This window comes from Amia ocellicauda, chromosome 1, assembly GCF_036373705.1.
Source record: "Amia ocellicauda isolate fAmiCal2 chromosome 1, fAmiCal2.hap1, whole genome shotgun sequence".
NCBI lineage: Eukaryota > Metazoa > Chordata > Actinopteri > Amiiformes > Amiidae > Amia > Amia ocellicauda.
This window is the reverse complement of record NC_089850.1, coordinates 26,236,362-26,253,848: the sequence shown is the minus strand read 5'-3', so window position 1 is coordinate 26,253,848 and position 17,487 is coordinate 26,236,362. Positions and strand designations below refer to the sequence as shown.

The following is a 17,487-nucleotide window of genomic DNA, read 5'->3' as shown; positions in this document are numbered from 1 at the left end:
ATTATTTCATTTCAAAACTAATGCGTGGACTGACAGCAAAAGAAAGGTGTAAGGAATTGCAAATGAAAGTAAATTGTGAAAGTTACCTGCCATATAGATTACAGAGTTATACACAATCCTGTAACTGAAAACAATGCTGATTGTCATGTTTGAAATGTTGGTCACGGTTAGTCACCAATCCCTACTGCGCTGAAAATACTGACTTTTATGAGTAAAGCCAGTTTGAATGTGTTCCACTACATACTTCAAGAACAATGGTTCTTTTGCAAACGCATCTTTCAGACTTGTGGTTCCTATTCTGTGTCCTTCCAAGTCCCTGTATGCATTGGATGCATCTGCCTTGCAAGCAAAAATGGTGACAACGTATAACCATCCATCAGCCCACCTTTTCCTCCTCAAGCCTCTGTCTCCGTTTCTCCTCTACAGCTGCTCGCCGTTTCTCCTCTTTCAATCTCTGCTCCTCGAGTTTCTTCTTGCGCTCCTCCAGCTGCTTCTCGTGGTACTGCTTTGCCCGTTCCTCTCGTTCTAGCAAGGCATTCTCCCGAGCAGCTGCAAATACAGTGATTGATACATTTTTTCCAAAGCCAAGAGAATGTTTTACTAACCAAGGGACACGTTAACATAATTCAGATTTGACCTGCAGAGCCATTGCTCACTCAATGCAACAATAATGAAGCACAAGGATAACATTCCTGAGAGAGATGACTGTTCAGAATCTGTTCATTTTCTAATGCAAATTCCAATAATACCAATGTCTTTATAAATGCAAACTGGAAGGAAAATAGATCCTTCTTATGCATTTCATTTAGATCTAAATGTGCTGCCACTCAAAAGCCTTTTCATGCAAATTCAATAAAACATTCTATACAAGTTAAAAATTGAACATTTGTATTTCAAGGTTACATATCATGAAACTGAGTTATGTGGTGTTGAACTGTGTCAGTTAAATTAGATGTGTATAATAAATATTTAAATTTACACAGTATAATTACAAAAAGAACAGATCAAAGATGGACAAAGGAAGCTATTGAATGGATAACAAGAAGTGAAAAAGACCTAGAAGGTGACCACGTAACAGATGGGAAGATTAAATCTTTGCAGGTGTGTCATGGAAAAGAGAAGCTGTAGATCGAAGCAAGTAGAAACATCTTGGGGAGGCCTTCACAGCAGTGGATTGATATAGGCTGTTGGTGAGTAACACTGATAATCTCGTTATCATGGCACCTGTCAGTGGGTGGGATATATTAGGCAGCAAGTGAATATTTTTTCCTCAAAGTTGACGTGTTAGAAGCAGGAAAAATGGGCAAGCGTAAGGATCTGAGCGACTTTGACAAGGGCCAAATTGTGATGGCTAGACGACTGGGTCAGATCATCTCCAAAACTGCAGCTCTTGTGGGGTGTTCCCGGTCTGCAGTGGTCAGTACATATCAAAAGTGGTCCAAGGATGGAAAAGCGGTGAACCGGCAACAGGGTCATGGGCGGCCAAGGCTCATTGACGCACGTGGGGAGCGAAGGCTGGCCCATGTGGTCCCATGCTGACCCCTGTCCACTGCCGAAAGTGCCTACAATGGGCACGTGAGCATCAGAACTGGACCACGGAGCAATGGAAGAAGGTGGCCTGGTCTGATGAATCACGAGTTCAAGGTGTTGACTTGGCCTCCAAATTCCCCAGATCTCAATCCAATCGAGCATCTGTGGGATGTGCTGGACAAACAAGTCCGATCCATGGAGGCCCCACCTCGCAACTTACAGGACTTAAAGGATCTGCTGCTAACGTCTTGGTGCCAGATACCACAGCACACCTTCAGAGGTCTAGTGGAGTCCATGCCACGACGGGTCAGGGCTGTTTTAGTGGCAAAAGGGGGACCTACACAATATTATGCAGGTGGTCATAATGTTATGGCCGATCGGTGTATGCCGTTTCTTTATTAATTCCACCACCCAGAGTTATATATCCATTGCATAATACTGATGTTACAGAAGTACAGGCAGCCGGTGTTACACAAGAATGTGTGCCACATTCACTTAGTCACGCAACGACAGGCAAGGTATAGTATTCATGACAGCTTCATGAAGCACAAACTTTGAAAGCATAACAACTTCACAAAAATGACCATGCCTTCAAAAATATAACCATGTCAGAAAGTCACTGCGACATGTCCACAGTCTAAACTACAAGAATAAACCGTGCATAATCCATGTGAAATCAGGTTGCCTAAGCAGAAGTGCTACTGTACAATCAACATTCTTTAGGAACATGGAGGGGAAAGCAGAGATTCACCGTCTCATTCTTCTCTAAGAAACACAAAATCCATGGTCGATGCATTTTGACATCCGAGAAAAATGTAAAGCTCCTGTAAGTATACCTACTTCATTCATAGGCATGACATCAAGAGAGGCACCATTACTCTGATATATCTGTTATTGACTGCTGTTGATAAAGCACTACATGACGTCTTTATCACTTTACACCAAATACTTCTGTGTCGGTGTCAGCTTTAGTCATTTATTCTTTCTATGGCTAAGGTTAGGAGAAGAACAATAGTGTGATGAGGACTTAACTACTGAGATGACTGCGAAGGCCCTAGTTTGCTGCAAGACAAAAATGGCATCTGAAAAGCCTAAGCTCACATACCAGCATCTACTGGAATTACTAGCTTTGCAAAACAAAACAAAAAAGGGGTCTTCAGGCTCTCATCATTTATTGATATTTACTATTCATATAACACCTAGTCAGACCTCCTTTTTAAAACATTTTATTATATGCCAATTTTAGAAACTTTAAGGAGGTGAGAAGGAATGCCTTCAGACCTTTTCTATACCAGCTGAGATAGCTGGCAGCAAGATAAAGGGGTTGATTGTGGCAACAACGTTTAAGACATTGTGACAAGTATGTCTGGGATTCTTTCTGGAAGACGAAATTCTGCCAAAATCAGCTCTTTCCCAGATGGCATATCAATATTGGCTAATATGCTACAGAACCTATACTGACCCAGTATTTCCTTTATCACTGTGATCCCATAGCTAGGTTTCCCCTTTCTCTTAAGAGTCTGAAATCAATTGCATGTTTATTAATAAAAATCAGTATACATTTTGACAATTTGCCAGAATTTCCAGTCAAAGAGCTTTGACTAGAAATGCACAACAAATAAAAGCAACATTGTGGTGTTGTAGACAATATGTACAATAATCAAATGCTAAACTTACATTGGGACATATTAAGCAAAATAAACAATTGCATTACTAAACCCACATAGAGTACGGGCAAATATTCCCATATTAGAACAGTTTCATACCAAGCTGTTTTTCACGCTCCTCTCGTCGTTCTCTTGCTAGTCTTTGCCTCTCATCAACCTTTAACACTAGCGGTTCTGTAGACAAAAGGCAAAAACATAAAATAAGGTAAAATAGCAAACAAATATCACTGGTAAAAAAAGAAAACAGATAAAACCTGCAACAGCTTTTTTTCTTCAGTATTAATACAAACAAATACATGTAGCATAATTACACTTCAATAAAATTATATTTTTGTAACATTTTGATTGGACAATGAGAATCTCAAAGAATGGCAAAAGAAAGTAAATCTGCCTGGAGAGAGAAATCCTGTTTGGCCATAAATAAAAACCAAAAGGGCACTGACCCATAACTAGACTTCATTAATATAAAACAAATCCATGAGCAGCTGAATAAATAGAGGAATCACGAAAGCGGGATGGGAAGGCCAATAAGCTCAGTACTAAACCTGGTTTGTTTCCAGTGGTGGCGTTCGTTCCTGATGCAATAGAAGTAGGGCGAGCGGATGCCTGGACTTTCTTGTCATCTAATTTAGCCTGTGACTCAGCTGCTGTAAAACACAAAGGGAAATGAGTGGAATCAACAACAAAAAAAGCATGATATTCAATTAGGCAAACAAGAGAAGCCTGTAGGCAGATGATTTAAACTAATTATTTTGCAGAAAGGAAAAATCCTGCTTTATCCTGCTTGAAAACTCAATGTACACTGCAGGCACCAGAGACACTTTCTGCTCACTGAAGGTATTGAATGTGAATAACATCTGTTGATTGAAGCTTGAAGACAACTTACGTAAACCACTGTCAGAAGTCCCCTTAATTAAAATATAGTTGTAGCTGAAAGTATCCACCTTTTATTGGAAACAAATATTTTGTAACTCATAGAGTTTATTAAATATTGTTTATTAAACTATAACCATTTACTAACATTTTATGGTCAGACTAATCTAACACTGATACGGCCTTGGGAAAACTAAACATTTCATTACACACATGGTGTGTGTAAACTCGTCTGCGGTTCAACTCATTCCTAAGCACCAGCGGGCAAAATTGGCACAAATAACACCTTCAATGTTTCATCAGTGGACCCTATTCACAGTATCAACAGAGCCACTGAAAGGTTAGAAAAAGTCTAAAACATATTTGCACACAGCACATTAAGAAGAATTTTATGGTAGATGGAGGTGTGTCGAATTCAAATTACATATCTGCATCTGTAACCGGTTTGCCATTTTCTTATAAATAATTAGAAGATAATTTTGATACAATGCATATCATATCAGTACAATAAAAGACTTGGCACCAGTATATTGGAGGATTCAAAAGCAGATTGACAAACAATGTTTTTTATAGTTACACAAACAGGACGTCTGCCTCAAAACTGGACAATCCTGGTGTAGTCAACAGACAAGCTTTTATACCATCCCTGGGAGGTTACCTCAGGGAAGTATATGAGTTTGATTTGAGAAAGATCTTTGGTACCTTACACAAAAACAAAAAAACCCTGATGTATTTTATCACGCGTTACAGATTTGTACTTTATTCAGTTGAAATGTTAAGAAATGTTTATTACTATTTTTACCACCATTACACTCCACTCAAGCCTGTAAAACAATCAATATGTCAATATGCTTGATTCAACAATATATTTACTGTTTACTGTGTGAATGCATCAAGATAATTATACTATCTAACAGAAATCTCACATTTATTGACCTCAACTTCCATCAGTATTAAATGTCATAGCAATCTATACAACAGATATATTTCTGTTCTGACAATCTCACATCTGAAATGTAGAAATGGAGCGCCAATGACGCTTACATATAGGCCTGGATCTGGGAGCTGTTTGGTTCCCACTGGGGTCCCCAGAGGGACCTTTTGCTATTTCATGGGTGTATCTGTCACTACAATTATACAAAAACACTGAACACTGTCAGTTATCATCAGCCTACAACTACCGAAAGCACTAGAATAAAACACAGCCCAACCACTTAACTCCAAGTGGCAGTTTAAAATGTATTACAAATTACAGAAGAATTTACACAGCACAAAAAAAAAAAAGAGGACAATGGGCATTGAAAATACATTATAATAAAGCATAGTAGGAGTATGGATAGTAGTAGTAGTACTTTATCGTACTATTAATTTGTACACAACAAACCATATATAAAGAAAGGTTAATTAAGCACTTATTAAACTACTATGACTTTCTTTACAGCAACGTAAAACTATCAAATGCATTTATGAAAACATAAGAATCAACAATTTTTCATATTGACACATTAATTGCATAAATGTGGTTAAAGTATTTTGCAAACATTCTGTTAGACTTAGATTATAATTTAAAACCTACATTTAGATTCATACATTTAAGCCTAGACCTAAACATACATCATTAACATCATATGTAATGATGAAATCTAAATGTACACCATCTAATCCCATATTGAGTTGATCCAGGGTGGCCCCAGGGTAAGTTAAGCCCTGATTGCATTCACATTTGTCTTGCGTTACAATACATGGGTTACGATTCACCCTGGGGTTGGATACGACCGTTTCACACCTCATATTATCAACCCAAGTCAAACAGGGAGAAAATTGACAGGTTTTTCGCTCATTGCCTGATTGATTACGATTGTAATCTAACTTTTTATTTAACCATAACCATAGACATATACACCAATAACTGATAAATTGTGTGTACGAGATCCAGCTTACACTCCATAGTTTAAGCAAGTCGTTACACCTACTGGGGCTTTTTGCAGTCACAAGTTTTTATTGTGAGTTGCCTTGCCTCCACTGTTGGGTAAATCAACTTCTTTGTCTTCTACACATACATATATACATATTGTAACATTCTGGGCGGATCCAGCCAAGGTGAGACTCAAACCCTGGCCTTCCACCCCACAGTGCAGTGACCTTACCACATCACTAAAAGGCCCAGGCCTCTTAGTGAGGAAAGATCCATCCATCCATCCATTGGCTATACCCACAAATACATATACATACATGTAACAGGGCTCATATGGTATATGAGCGCATTACAAGTAACGTAATCCTCAGAAAAAAAAAATCTATACAGTGTTAAGCCTGCCGTGTCGGGAGACCTGGTCTTTTAGGGCTATATGAAATTCACGTTGCAGAGAAAACGGACGGAATCGCAGAATTCTGGGTAAAAAACAGAAATCAGGCACTCAAACACATTACAACAAAGTCAGTTTAAAGAACCTATATACAGTTAGGTCCATAAATAGTTGGACAATAACACAATTGTCATCATTTTGGCTCTGTACACCACTACACTGGATTTGAAAGGAAACAATGAAGATGTGCTTTAAGTGTAGACTTTCACCTTTAATTTGAGGGTAGTTATATCCAAATTGGGATTACACCCATTTTTATATGTGGTCCCCCCAATTTTAGTGGCCCAAACGTATGTGGACAAACTAAACAATCATGAATTAAATTATGAATATCAATACTTGGTTGCAAATCCTGCCTGAAGTCTGGAATCCATAGACAAATATTTATGGACCTAACTGTCAATAGTTTTAGAACACCCCCAGTGTTTATGTAAGCAGTTCAAGTCCAGTGAATAACCTGAAATGGTACAAAGGTAAGTAGTAAAATTCCAAAGGTTACAAAAAAAGTTTAGGTTACCAAAAACTGAAAAATAATGTACATCAGAGTTATATACAGTGTTACTACACCCTCTTAAGCATTTGTTATTATATAAGTATATATTATTTGGTGTTCTATCAAACACAGAGAAGTTCAGATCCAATTATGTAAAATTGTAGTGTATTAGTACACTGTAAACAGAGTTTTCCATCTTGACATTGAGCTCTTTATGGGTGTGTGTTGCTTCTACCAAAACGTGGATATTTTCATTTTGATCAGTAGACTAAACAGTGAAGAGTACACATGGGATTAAAGAGAAGCACACAGATTTGGTGCCCTTTTAAGGGTACCAGAGGGGTTTGCCAGTTTAAGGGGTTAAATTGTGTTAAACAAAACGATTCCATAATTTCCTATTTATCTCCAATTGTTTATTTGTTCTATGCTTTCATTTCAGTGTATATTGAGACATTAAACTGCGTAAATTTAAATAAAAACTGGACAAATTGAGGTGTTCTAAAACTTTTGAACGGTACTGTATAAATATACATATGCATATACATAAATTCACATATAGACATACATACAAAAACCTGTAAACTCTAATTTTTGGAATTGTGCATGTCCTGCTGTAAGGTTGATAATGTGGCAGAATGCCTAAAGGATTGGAGTCATCAGTTTTTGAGATGGCACAAATAGTCAGCTCTCACAAGCAGTAAGTCAATATGGGAAATAATCACTCTGAAGGGTAATCCAACCGAAGGACATTAGTGTGGTTAGTCAACCTGATATGATCTTTGAACAGCAGCGGAGCCTCTCGTTACACTGCACATACTACCCCTTGAATAATTTGAACAAGTGTGTCACTCCTAAAATGCCTTGTATACAGCAGAGCCCTCAAGCATATCTTTTGGAGAGGATTTGGTGGAAACTGTCTTTACAGTCATGGAATACAATCACAAAATAGGTAGGTTGGGGGAGAAAAACAAAAACCCTGAATACTGCACCAGGCCTTATAGTGTTCATCTCAGTGTGGGAGTCAGGTCAATGATGACATGGCAAAAAGCAGGTCATCTAAAATAAGGAGAACTCATGTGTTGATGTCAATGTTCAGGCAATAACTTTTTATTTTATTTTCAAAATTACATTTGCTGAAGTTGAGAATATGCAAACAAATCAATGAGCTTCAATGCATTTTACAGAATCCATACTCGGTTAGCTCATGAACACACATCACCGTTCAGCTCAGATTTGATGGTTTGGGTGGAGTTCCAGGAGCTGTAACCGTTTTATCATCCTTTCCTACAGATGTCAACACTTATCAATTATCCAGAAACTTCCACAGGTGCAAGATACTTTGTGTGGATCAAAGGTCTTTTACTACTTGCCTGTGTCCAATTATGAGCTATGTGAATTACTAATCTTATTGCTGTAAACTACTTTTTATTATTGTATTTTGACTGAAAGGCTAATTCAAGCTACTGAAAAGACCCATGACTGGAGTGATAAATATCAGATGTTGCTGATGTAAGTTAATACCATTATGAGATCAAGAACATTGTTTTTTCAATTAAACCATGTGAAATGCTGAACCATGCCACAAATATATCTGATCCAGTTTTGAGATAACTGAAAACATAAGAAACATCTTAAGATCACTATTTCAAAATAGTTTAGTTTAAAGCAGTAGCTATCAGACAAAGTACAAAGGTTACCATTTGTGAATCTTAGCGTGGCAAGAGTACAGGGGTTACATACATTAAGAATACTGTTAATGTATATTCAGATATTGTAATTATTTCAAATGGACAGGGTTACCATTCAAAGCCCTAAATAAAGACAAACGCATTCCCACTGAGAGATCTTAACTTTTAAATGGCAACTAATGACTTTCAGAAATAACATTACTCTTGTTATTTGTCATTACATTTGTTATAAACTTTTATTTTTGAAAACTCCCAGGACAACAAGCCCTCTAGTATCTTGCTGACTAAGATGTCAAAATTAGACTTTTGCCTGTTGCTAAAATGCAAGGAGACACTCCACATGCTCAGCTTTTATAAAGTATGCAGTGAGCAGCAAACAAACAGGGTGCTCAATCAGACCTGCTTTTACCTACATAACAAAAAGCATTCAGGCTCCATTAAGCAAGCATACAGGTATACACTACTGAGCTGCCAAGGATTTCATTATATGATGTCATCTCTGCTAAAGCTTAGGGAGAGTCGAATGGGGCTAAATCCTCGACCACTCGGCAGCCCTGAGAGCGAAGCAACTGCAGTGAGAAATGCATCTCAGAAGGAAACTGTAATCCTTGTCAGAACAGATAAAGGAATTCATTACATAAATTAACTCAAAGGGGTCCAGATTACTGCAACTGGGAACCAATGTAAGAATCCACTTTCGGAATAACTAAGGCAGCAAGTAGGAATCCAACCTTGATCCCAACCAGGTGCCAAGCCAATAATGACAATTTTATTTCTCAAAGAACCTGTGAGTGACTAGCAAACTACCGAGCTGACACAGACATTACCACATGCACCTTGGGGGAAGAGACTTTGTGAATTCTAGGAGAGTAATGTTACAACAAACTCTTAATTCTCTATTTTAATGCCAGTCAAGGAAACGTACTCAGACAAAATAACTTCAGAGAACAGTTATTGCACTTCAAAAGGTATGACATTTATTTTAAAATTATTTCCCTCAATTAAAAGTCTCAATTAATTTAGCAGAGCTGAAAGAAACAGATATTTGTGTGCGTTTTGTAATACTGATCTGCGTTATGCTTTTAATGTCAGAATGATTAAACATTGAATTTATTACCTGTTTTGAAACTATCAGCGGCACATTTTTATTTTATTAACACTAGATGGAGGTCTTAAACTAAATCAGATTGGGAGTTCTGCCTTTGAACACTTGATTTTACTGCCATATTGCCATTTACTTTGTGAAAACACAAAAAATATTAAACAAGAGCAGATACGATTACCAAAAAAAACTTGTATTTACATTTCCGAGTTAACGGATTGTTCTTTGTGCCTGGGGGATGTTAGCAACTATGATGTGGAGTAGTACTGTCAGTCTGTCAAAAAGAGAGGAATGCTGGCTGTCCATTCAAATTTAGTTTCCCCTGCCTTCAGGTTAATGTTCACTGCACAAAGAATATGTGCATCATTAAACCCAGTGTAGGATGGGAGACAGAAGATGGGGAATAACATCGTCACATGTTGTCAGAGCACATCCATGTACAGTATTAAATTATGGGAATTACACTTCACCGACCCATTTTTATTATAATTGTATTTATTTATTGGGCTGATCAACTTGTTGCACAAGTTGTCAATTTCTGATAAACAAAAACAATACAACAGCTATAACTATTGGGAGGAAAACGCTTCATTAATTCACTGCAAATTAGATTAAAAATACAGATTAAATTCAAAATCACATTAGAAATTTCTTTCCCGAGCAGAGATTCAATAGCACCTCACAGAACATGATTTGAAAAGGTTGTGAAAGCAAACCATGATCATTTGAAATGGAGTTTCCTTTCTAATTTCTGTCAAAAAGCACAGCTGTTGTTAGAAAAGTGGAAAAAAGGATAATTAATCTTCTCTTTAAAAATTGATATCACTGGATGCAGAATTCTGTACACAGATTTATGGGATCAATTATACTCATTTTGTGTATTATAGAGACCATGTCAATCACCGCAACATGCTTTTAATGAGACCAGTAAAATTAGTTTGGAAACCACCGAAAACAGCATCACCCCGTGATTTATTTTAACAAACAAGTTCAACATAAACACCAAGAATAATATCTTTAAATCTACAGAACAGAACATATTCTAGATACTTCCTCTGTAACAAAAACAAAAATGAAACCATTTATACGACAAGTAAACACTGCATTTTTGTCTAGAGGGAGAGAAGTCTGTATTCTCCCAGCACTGGCAGAACCTATTTAAGCAGCTTTTGTTTGGAAATCGTTGAACACACAGTATTAAGAAAGTGCCTGCAAAGTTAAATGATGAAATGGCTTTGATCTATGGGTTTAAGTTCTAATTAAAAAGTTTCACTCTTAATTAATTATTTGGGGATTCTTATAGTTGTGATCACATGATCCAATACAATAGCTAATCACTCAGCTTTAAACTCATAACAAATAAATTCAGGACACCATGATCAGGTATTCACACCATGAAATCACAAAAAAATACTGCTTCTCAAGAGCCGAGCTGTGAATGTCTGCATGGGCTGGTGCAGATACAAGAACATCAGGGCTATTTTTTACACATCGCAATACTATATATAGAAAAAAAATAAGCTGAAAGAAGTGATTAATTGCAGTTGGACAAATGCTGTATCATTGCAAACAGTGCCGTAACAATTGCTGAGGATTAATGCAATTGATCGGGAACTCGAGCACTTGCCTTCTTTGGTCTTTGCATAAATATCTGATACACCCGACTGAAGGAGAGCTACAGCCATAAGCATCATGTTTTGTTTGCATGTTTTTATTTTAGGTTTTCTAAAAAATAAATAATAAATAGCCAAGACTATCTGCTTGTGGACAATTAAACCATTCAATCTGCACTCAAACATATTCCTTGTTTATATCAGCAGATAACTGCTTTTAGATCAGTCCTTCCCCCAGCACCCGCGGCACTGCAATCACAGACATCCAAGAGCTTCTCATCACAAGGAGATCCAGTACTCTTCACATGGCCCACTACAAAATAACCTTTAAAAACATGTTTTATATAAAGATATTTAACCTACTTAGGTCTGAAATATCTACCAAGAATTTAACTAGCAAAACCCTAGGCTGTTTGTGCTTCTGCACTCCACACACCAAGACATTGCATGAGCTATAAAACGTATAATAAACAGATAAATGGCCCCCAAATGCATCATTCATAGTTACTGGAAAATGATTATATTTTCAATTACATTTATACAGTTATATGGCGTTTTGCCTTATTTGTAAACCAAATGAGCTTTAAGTTTAACATTCATAATGCCTAGGGGCTGGGTTAAAGCTTGATTTAGCATTAGGGTTGAGTTACACGAAAGGCTAGGTTTAGAGTAAAAGTAGGTAAAGTAGGGGCTAAGGCTAGGATTGTGTTATGGATAAGGAAAAAAGCAGAGGGAGGGATTAAGGTAATAGTTCAGGTTAAAATTAAGGACTAGACAAAACAAAAAATGTTTTTTGGACTAAATTAGAAATTAAAGCAATTAAGGTTAAGGATTAAGTCAAGATTTACAGTTAGCTTTAAGGCTACAATAAATTAATGATGGAGTTCAAGCACTGCAGTCAAAGGGACTTAGGGTCTTGCAAATTATTCACAGATCTGAAAGGACTACGGTTAGACTGCCTAGTGTTTCTAAATATAGATTGGATCTATGAGATTAATAGGTTTGATTTTTTTATGCATTTCTACCCACGATTAATCTTCGGTTACTTCAAGGAAATAAGTGATAACTATGGAGTTTCCGATTTTGGCGTTTTACGCAATTTAACACTATTTCTAAACCACATATGCTATTATTGTGATTTGGGTTCAACCCCAAAACACCCCAAACATCATAAAGTGGTCAGTGAATGCATGCACACTTGTCTTGTAATTTAACTGACACTTGTCTGTGATTTAAATGAAGTAGAGACATGATCTTACAATTACACTGATAACTGTAAACTGAATTAGGGTAGCTGTTAAACACGTGGTTACTTACAGTATCATTTTTCTCTCCGAGTTACAGAAATGTAAGTAGGGGTTATATTTCTTGTTTTATTCGTTTTACTAGATTTACCCCCGTGACCCTTTCTACGGAATTACTTTATGTTTTTAGTTTTATTGGATTTCTTGATTTTGTATTCAAGCAGACAAACCTGTGAATTCATATAGGTCTTGTCATACTTTCAGGTCCCAAAATGGTATGATCTATAAATCACCTACAATCTAGTAGTCTTCATAGCAAGTAATACTTCTTGTCTTTAGAACTCTAATCCAAAATCACAACATGAATGTGAGCAGAGCTAGATCCATAAAAACATTGAAAATGCTTGACGTTTGTTTGAAGTGGCATTCTTTGAGTGGGGCAAATAGGGCGTTTTTTATATTCGGATGTAAAGTAGTGTGTGATGTTTCGTATATAGAGCAGTACACAAGCACAGAACATGCATCATACACACACACACACACATACATATACAATAATTTTGGCAGGCATGCATAAGAAAAGGAAATTGTGTGCATTTTATTTCTAATTATCAAAGAGCTTGATCCATGTCAGGCTATGCTCATGATCAGCCATGAAGTCTACATATAATGCACAAAGACCTTCTCTACAGTTCAATAAGGTTCATCATCATTCACTGATACTGAAAAAAGACTACAGAAAGATTAAACCATAACAACAAGGAAATCTGTTGTGATATGTTTATTTCAGCAGAACTCCTGCCTAGAGGTGTATTTCATAAATATACTGTATTATTTCTCCTATTGATAGTACAAATCCAATAATCCCTCAAAAACATGACTCGGATAACATGCTTGATCAAGCTTATTTATACAACTGTATGTACATACCCCATAACATTTAATTTGTTAAAGGGTTCAAGGGGAAAATTGCCAAAAATAATAAACACAAGTTTATAAATGAGAGAAGAATAAAGACATGTACTCCACCAGTTTGTTGGCACAGACAGTTCTGAGGAAAAATCCTAATGCATAACAGTCTAGTAAATTGTATACCTACCACTCCCATCTTTAGAACTAAACATACTTACACATATTTGTTCTGTTGACCTGGTTTGTAAATGTAGATGAGCATACTTACTGCCTTCTGGCTATCTACCGCAAGACGTATTAGTTACACACTCTTGAATTAATACTGTAATAGATACTACAGTTCCCATCATGCAACAATAGTGTGGTAATAACTATAATGTAGTGGTCAGAGCAATCTTCAACACCTGACTTTAACTTACGATTGTTCAGCTTTCTTAGATCAACATAAATTGTGTCTTGATTCAACAACATATTTGTTTACAAATCTACAGTAAGACATTACTGTAAAAGGTTCAACACACAATAGAAATGATCCAATGAGAGCAAGTCACTTGCAGGTAACATATTGCTTGCAACTGTGAGAAAGTGCTCACCCTTTGAGCTCAAGCTGTTTCATAAGGGCTCCATATAAACTGACATAACCTAGCTTTTATTTGATGTGCTTAATAATAGAAGTCTACCTCCCACAAAGAAAAATACATGTATAACCCTCAGTAAGTTGAGAAAGGGCAGTATGACCTTCATCAAAAGACAGATCTCTAAAATATAGTTTTTAATAAGAAACTAGAGTATGTACTGTAACCAGAATTAAGAATAAAATATATTTTAGTTCCATAGTTAAGCTATAGCCCCCAGTAAACAAATGAGAAAAATAACCTAACTGCTAAAAATACATATTTTTTGCAAGTATTTATTGTTATAGGACAGCATATTGGGTCATGTTTAATTAAAGATGAACGTGTCTGATCCAAAACACTTCAGTATTGTTAATATAAAACATACAAGGTGGTGACATGACCATATCATCCCATGAAAGACTAACATCTTAGACCAGGGGTCCATAACATGTCGATCGCGGGCTAGTGGTCGATATCTTGAAGCTAACAGAGTTGATCAAGAAACAGAAGATTTTTTTTTTTTTTTTTTTTAAACATAAATCATATGTATTTTAAAAAGTATAGAAGTGGGCAGATCTGTTCAGAACAGCTACAGCAGGTTTGCACTACAAGAACAGAAGATAATCTTAGATCTTCAAAAGCAGTTGTAGGTTAAGGTGGGTCATAAATGATTATAGTGCCGCCACTTACAATAAGTGAGGAGTCACTATTTGCCTCAGAGTTGAATGTATTAAACATTTTCTCTGGTAAATGTTTAGCTTTAATAATGCTCTGGAGAAAGAGTAACAACTTTTTTCCATAAGAAGCACAAGTGAAGGGCCTCTACTTCAAATAAGGCAAAACCATTTGTATTTTTAGAGGAAGTATTTTTCTTTTACCATAGCAAATGACAAATGTGTTTAATTTGCTATGCACACTTGGCTCTGGGCAAAAGCAGATGTGCAAAGACATTTTAAAATAATTAAATCAAAATGATGAAGACTCTCCAAATAAAACAGAACTGTGATGAAAGAAGTTAAGCGAACTTAAATCACATCTACAGGCCCAGTAGTTAATGTTCAACAAGCAAACCACCAAATCCAAGGCAGCAGAAATTGCTTAATTTCAGATCAGTAATTTAAAAGCTAAACAACATAAATCACTTGAAGAGGGTGAACTTAATAAAGAAGATTTTCTTGAAGTCCTGGATGCTTGACAGTTTCAAAAACAATTCTTGCTAAATCTTTTCACAAAGTTTCCCCAGAGTTTAACAAATCCCAAATAAATGGAACAATGTAACTGTCATTGTACGTCACAAGAAACGAGACAACGAAAATCTGAAGAACTATAGGCCTATCTATTAAGTCTATTAGTCTAGTTCGTTTATATAGAAAGTATTTACACATCACATTCAAGACACCCTGGACTTTTCCCAACCAAGAGAACAAGCAGGATTCAGAAGTGGCTGGAAGACGATATATTTAAATTGTCCAAGAAATACTAGAAAGATGTAGAGAATGTGAGCTTCCTCTGTGCCTGGGCTTTGTTGACTATGAGAAAGCATTTGATCCAATATAAGCAAACTCAGTCATCAGGGCTCTAAGACATCCATAAGGGAACACACCTAAAAAAATTTTAATACATCTACAACAATTCTACATCAAGACTCTGACAAGATCAAAATCTGCAAAAGAGTATGTGAAGGAGAGAATCTCTCAAACTGTTCACAGCAACTGTTGAAGTGTTCAAGAAACAAAGGGACTGGGGAAAAAAAGGAATCTAGATAAATGGCACAGGCAAATTGTTAAAGCCAATGATACACCTGAAGACCTACAGCTTCAAACTGAAGAATACAGATGAAAGGAAACCCGACTACAAATGTACTTGAATAAGACCAAAGTCATGTTCAACAGTTCTATTAAAACTAAGAAACTTTAAAGTAGATCAAAATGTCCTTCACAAAGTCTAACTACCTTGGCGGTAGGGCCTACAGGTATATTGCAAGATTTTGGGTAAATTAAGCAGATCCTTATCAGAAAAAGTTTAGGGATCTCCACTAGCAAAGAGGAATTGACTTGACTCATGAGTAAATTCTTTCAATTTGAATTAAGGTCTATTAAGATCACTTTTTTGTATCATTATTATCCTTCTCAGATGACTGCATGAATTAAAACATTATTTTAATACTAAGAGTAGTTTGGTAACAGACTAGCCTCCCCAGATATTCCCTGCTTATTGGTGTGATATCAGAGCTTATAATTTAAAGGAGCCTCTTGTTTTAAACTCTTAAAAATGTTACAATACAATTATCCAACACTATTAAGTTCTAGTGTAAAGTAACAGGAATGTATAATGCAAGCAATCATTTGCCATAACTCATACATCTGAATTATATAAAATTTGTATGGTGTGTCTATATTCATACCTTTGAATTGAAGCAATGATATGCAATGATACATTTAGTGTCATAAATACTGTTTGTGCCAAGGATTAACCTAAACTAACTCTTGCAAATTACTGGGTTGAGCTATAGGTTTGGTTATTTTTATAGAAAAACATATATAACGGGTATAACATACTTTTTTTTATAACATACACTAAAGTATTTCAGTGTACAAACTTAATGTTTTATTGCATTTTATGCACATACAAACATTCAGCCTAAAACAAAACTAGATTCCAGTTGATTGGATTGTGTAAAGGCAAAGGAAATCAACTGGATTGATTATCCCTAGGTTGTTAAAAATGCAGGGAGTGAATACAGTGCAACTGTAAATATCAGGTGTATAAGCACCTCTGCCATATACCAGCTGATCTTCCATTACCCCATAAAAAGAAAGTACTTGAATGCACTATCATGCATTCCTTCGGTATTTGACCTCATTCATATGTAAATTTAGGGATATACAATATCTCTGCCTTGAAGAAAGTCAATTCACTTTTTGCTGAAGTTTACAGAGTATACATGATTTTTTATCCTTCTTGTATAAATGTAGACAATGTCAAAGTATTGCTACTTTCTGCCTTAATTCTCTTCGTTTTCCAATGATAACCTTTCTAATGATTACTTTTCAATTAGCCGGATTCCAATTCCCAGTATTGTTGCAAAACATGTAGTAGACAAAGCAAAGCAGCACTGCCAATGTTTTTACAGTTATGCTAACCAGACAAAATAACACCATAAGCAATTAATCCTTCATACTGACATAGGTACCATGGGTTATTTTTATTTCAACTGAATATGATGCTTTTCATCTTCATCATCTCATGTCTCACAACATTGTGTAAATCCACCATTATATATGATGCTGGCCTTCTTGCTACAGATGGTTCCTTTGTAGATTTCCTCAAGTAATATATATTAGTGTAGGTACATTTCTTACCAATTCATAACAAAATTGGC

At 36.1% G+C, this 17,487-nt stretch overlaps 1 protein-coding gene across 12 annotated transcripts in view; it reads right to left on the bottom strand.

Moving 5' to 3' along the window:
* map7b (microtubule-associated protein 7b) overlaps nucleotides 1-17,487 on the bottom strand; it is a 53,936-nt gene that overhangs the window by 18,089 nt on the left and 18,360 nt on the right. For 11 of the 12 annotated variants that reach the window (XM_066699906.1, XM_066699873.1, XM_066699889.1 and 8 more), the window contains exons 2-4: nucleotides 3,743-3,844; nucleotides 3,297-3,371; nucleotides 386-549 (exon numbers count right to left, since the gene is read on the bottom strand). In XM_066699906.1, the coding sequence (XP_066556003.1) occupies nucleotides 386-549; nucleotides 3,297-3,371; nucleotides 3,743-3,844 (341 nt within the window). The remainder of the gene's footprint in view (nucleotides 1-385; nucleotides 550-3,296; nucleotides 3,372-3,742; nucleotides 3,845-17,487) is intronic. The other variant, XM_066699914.1, reaches the window with a different exon arrangement.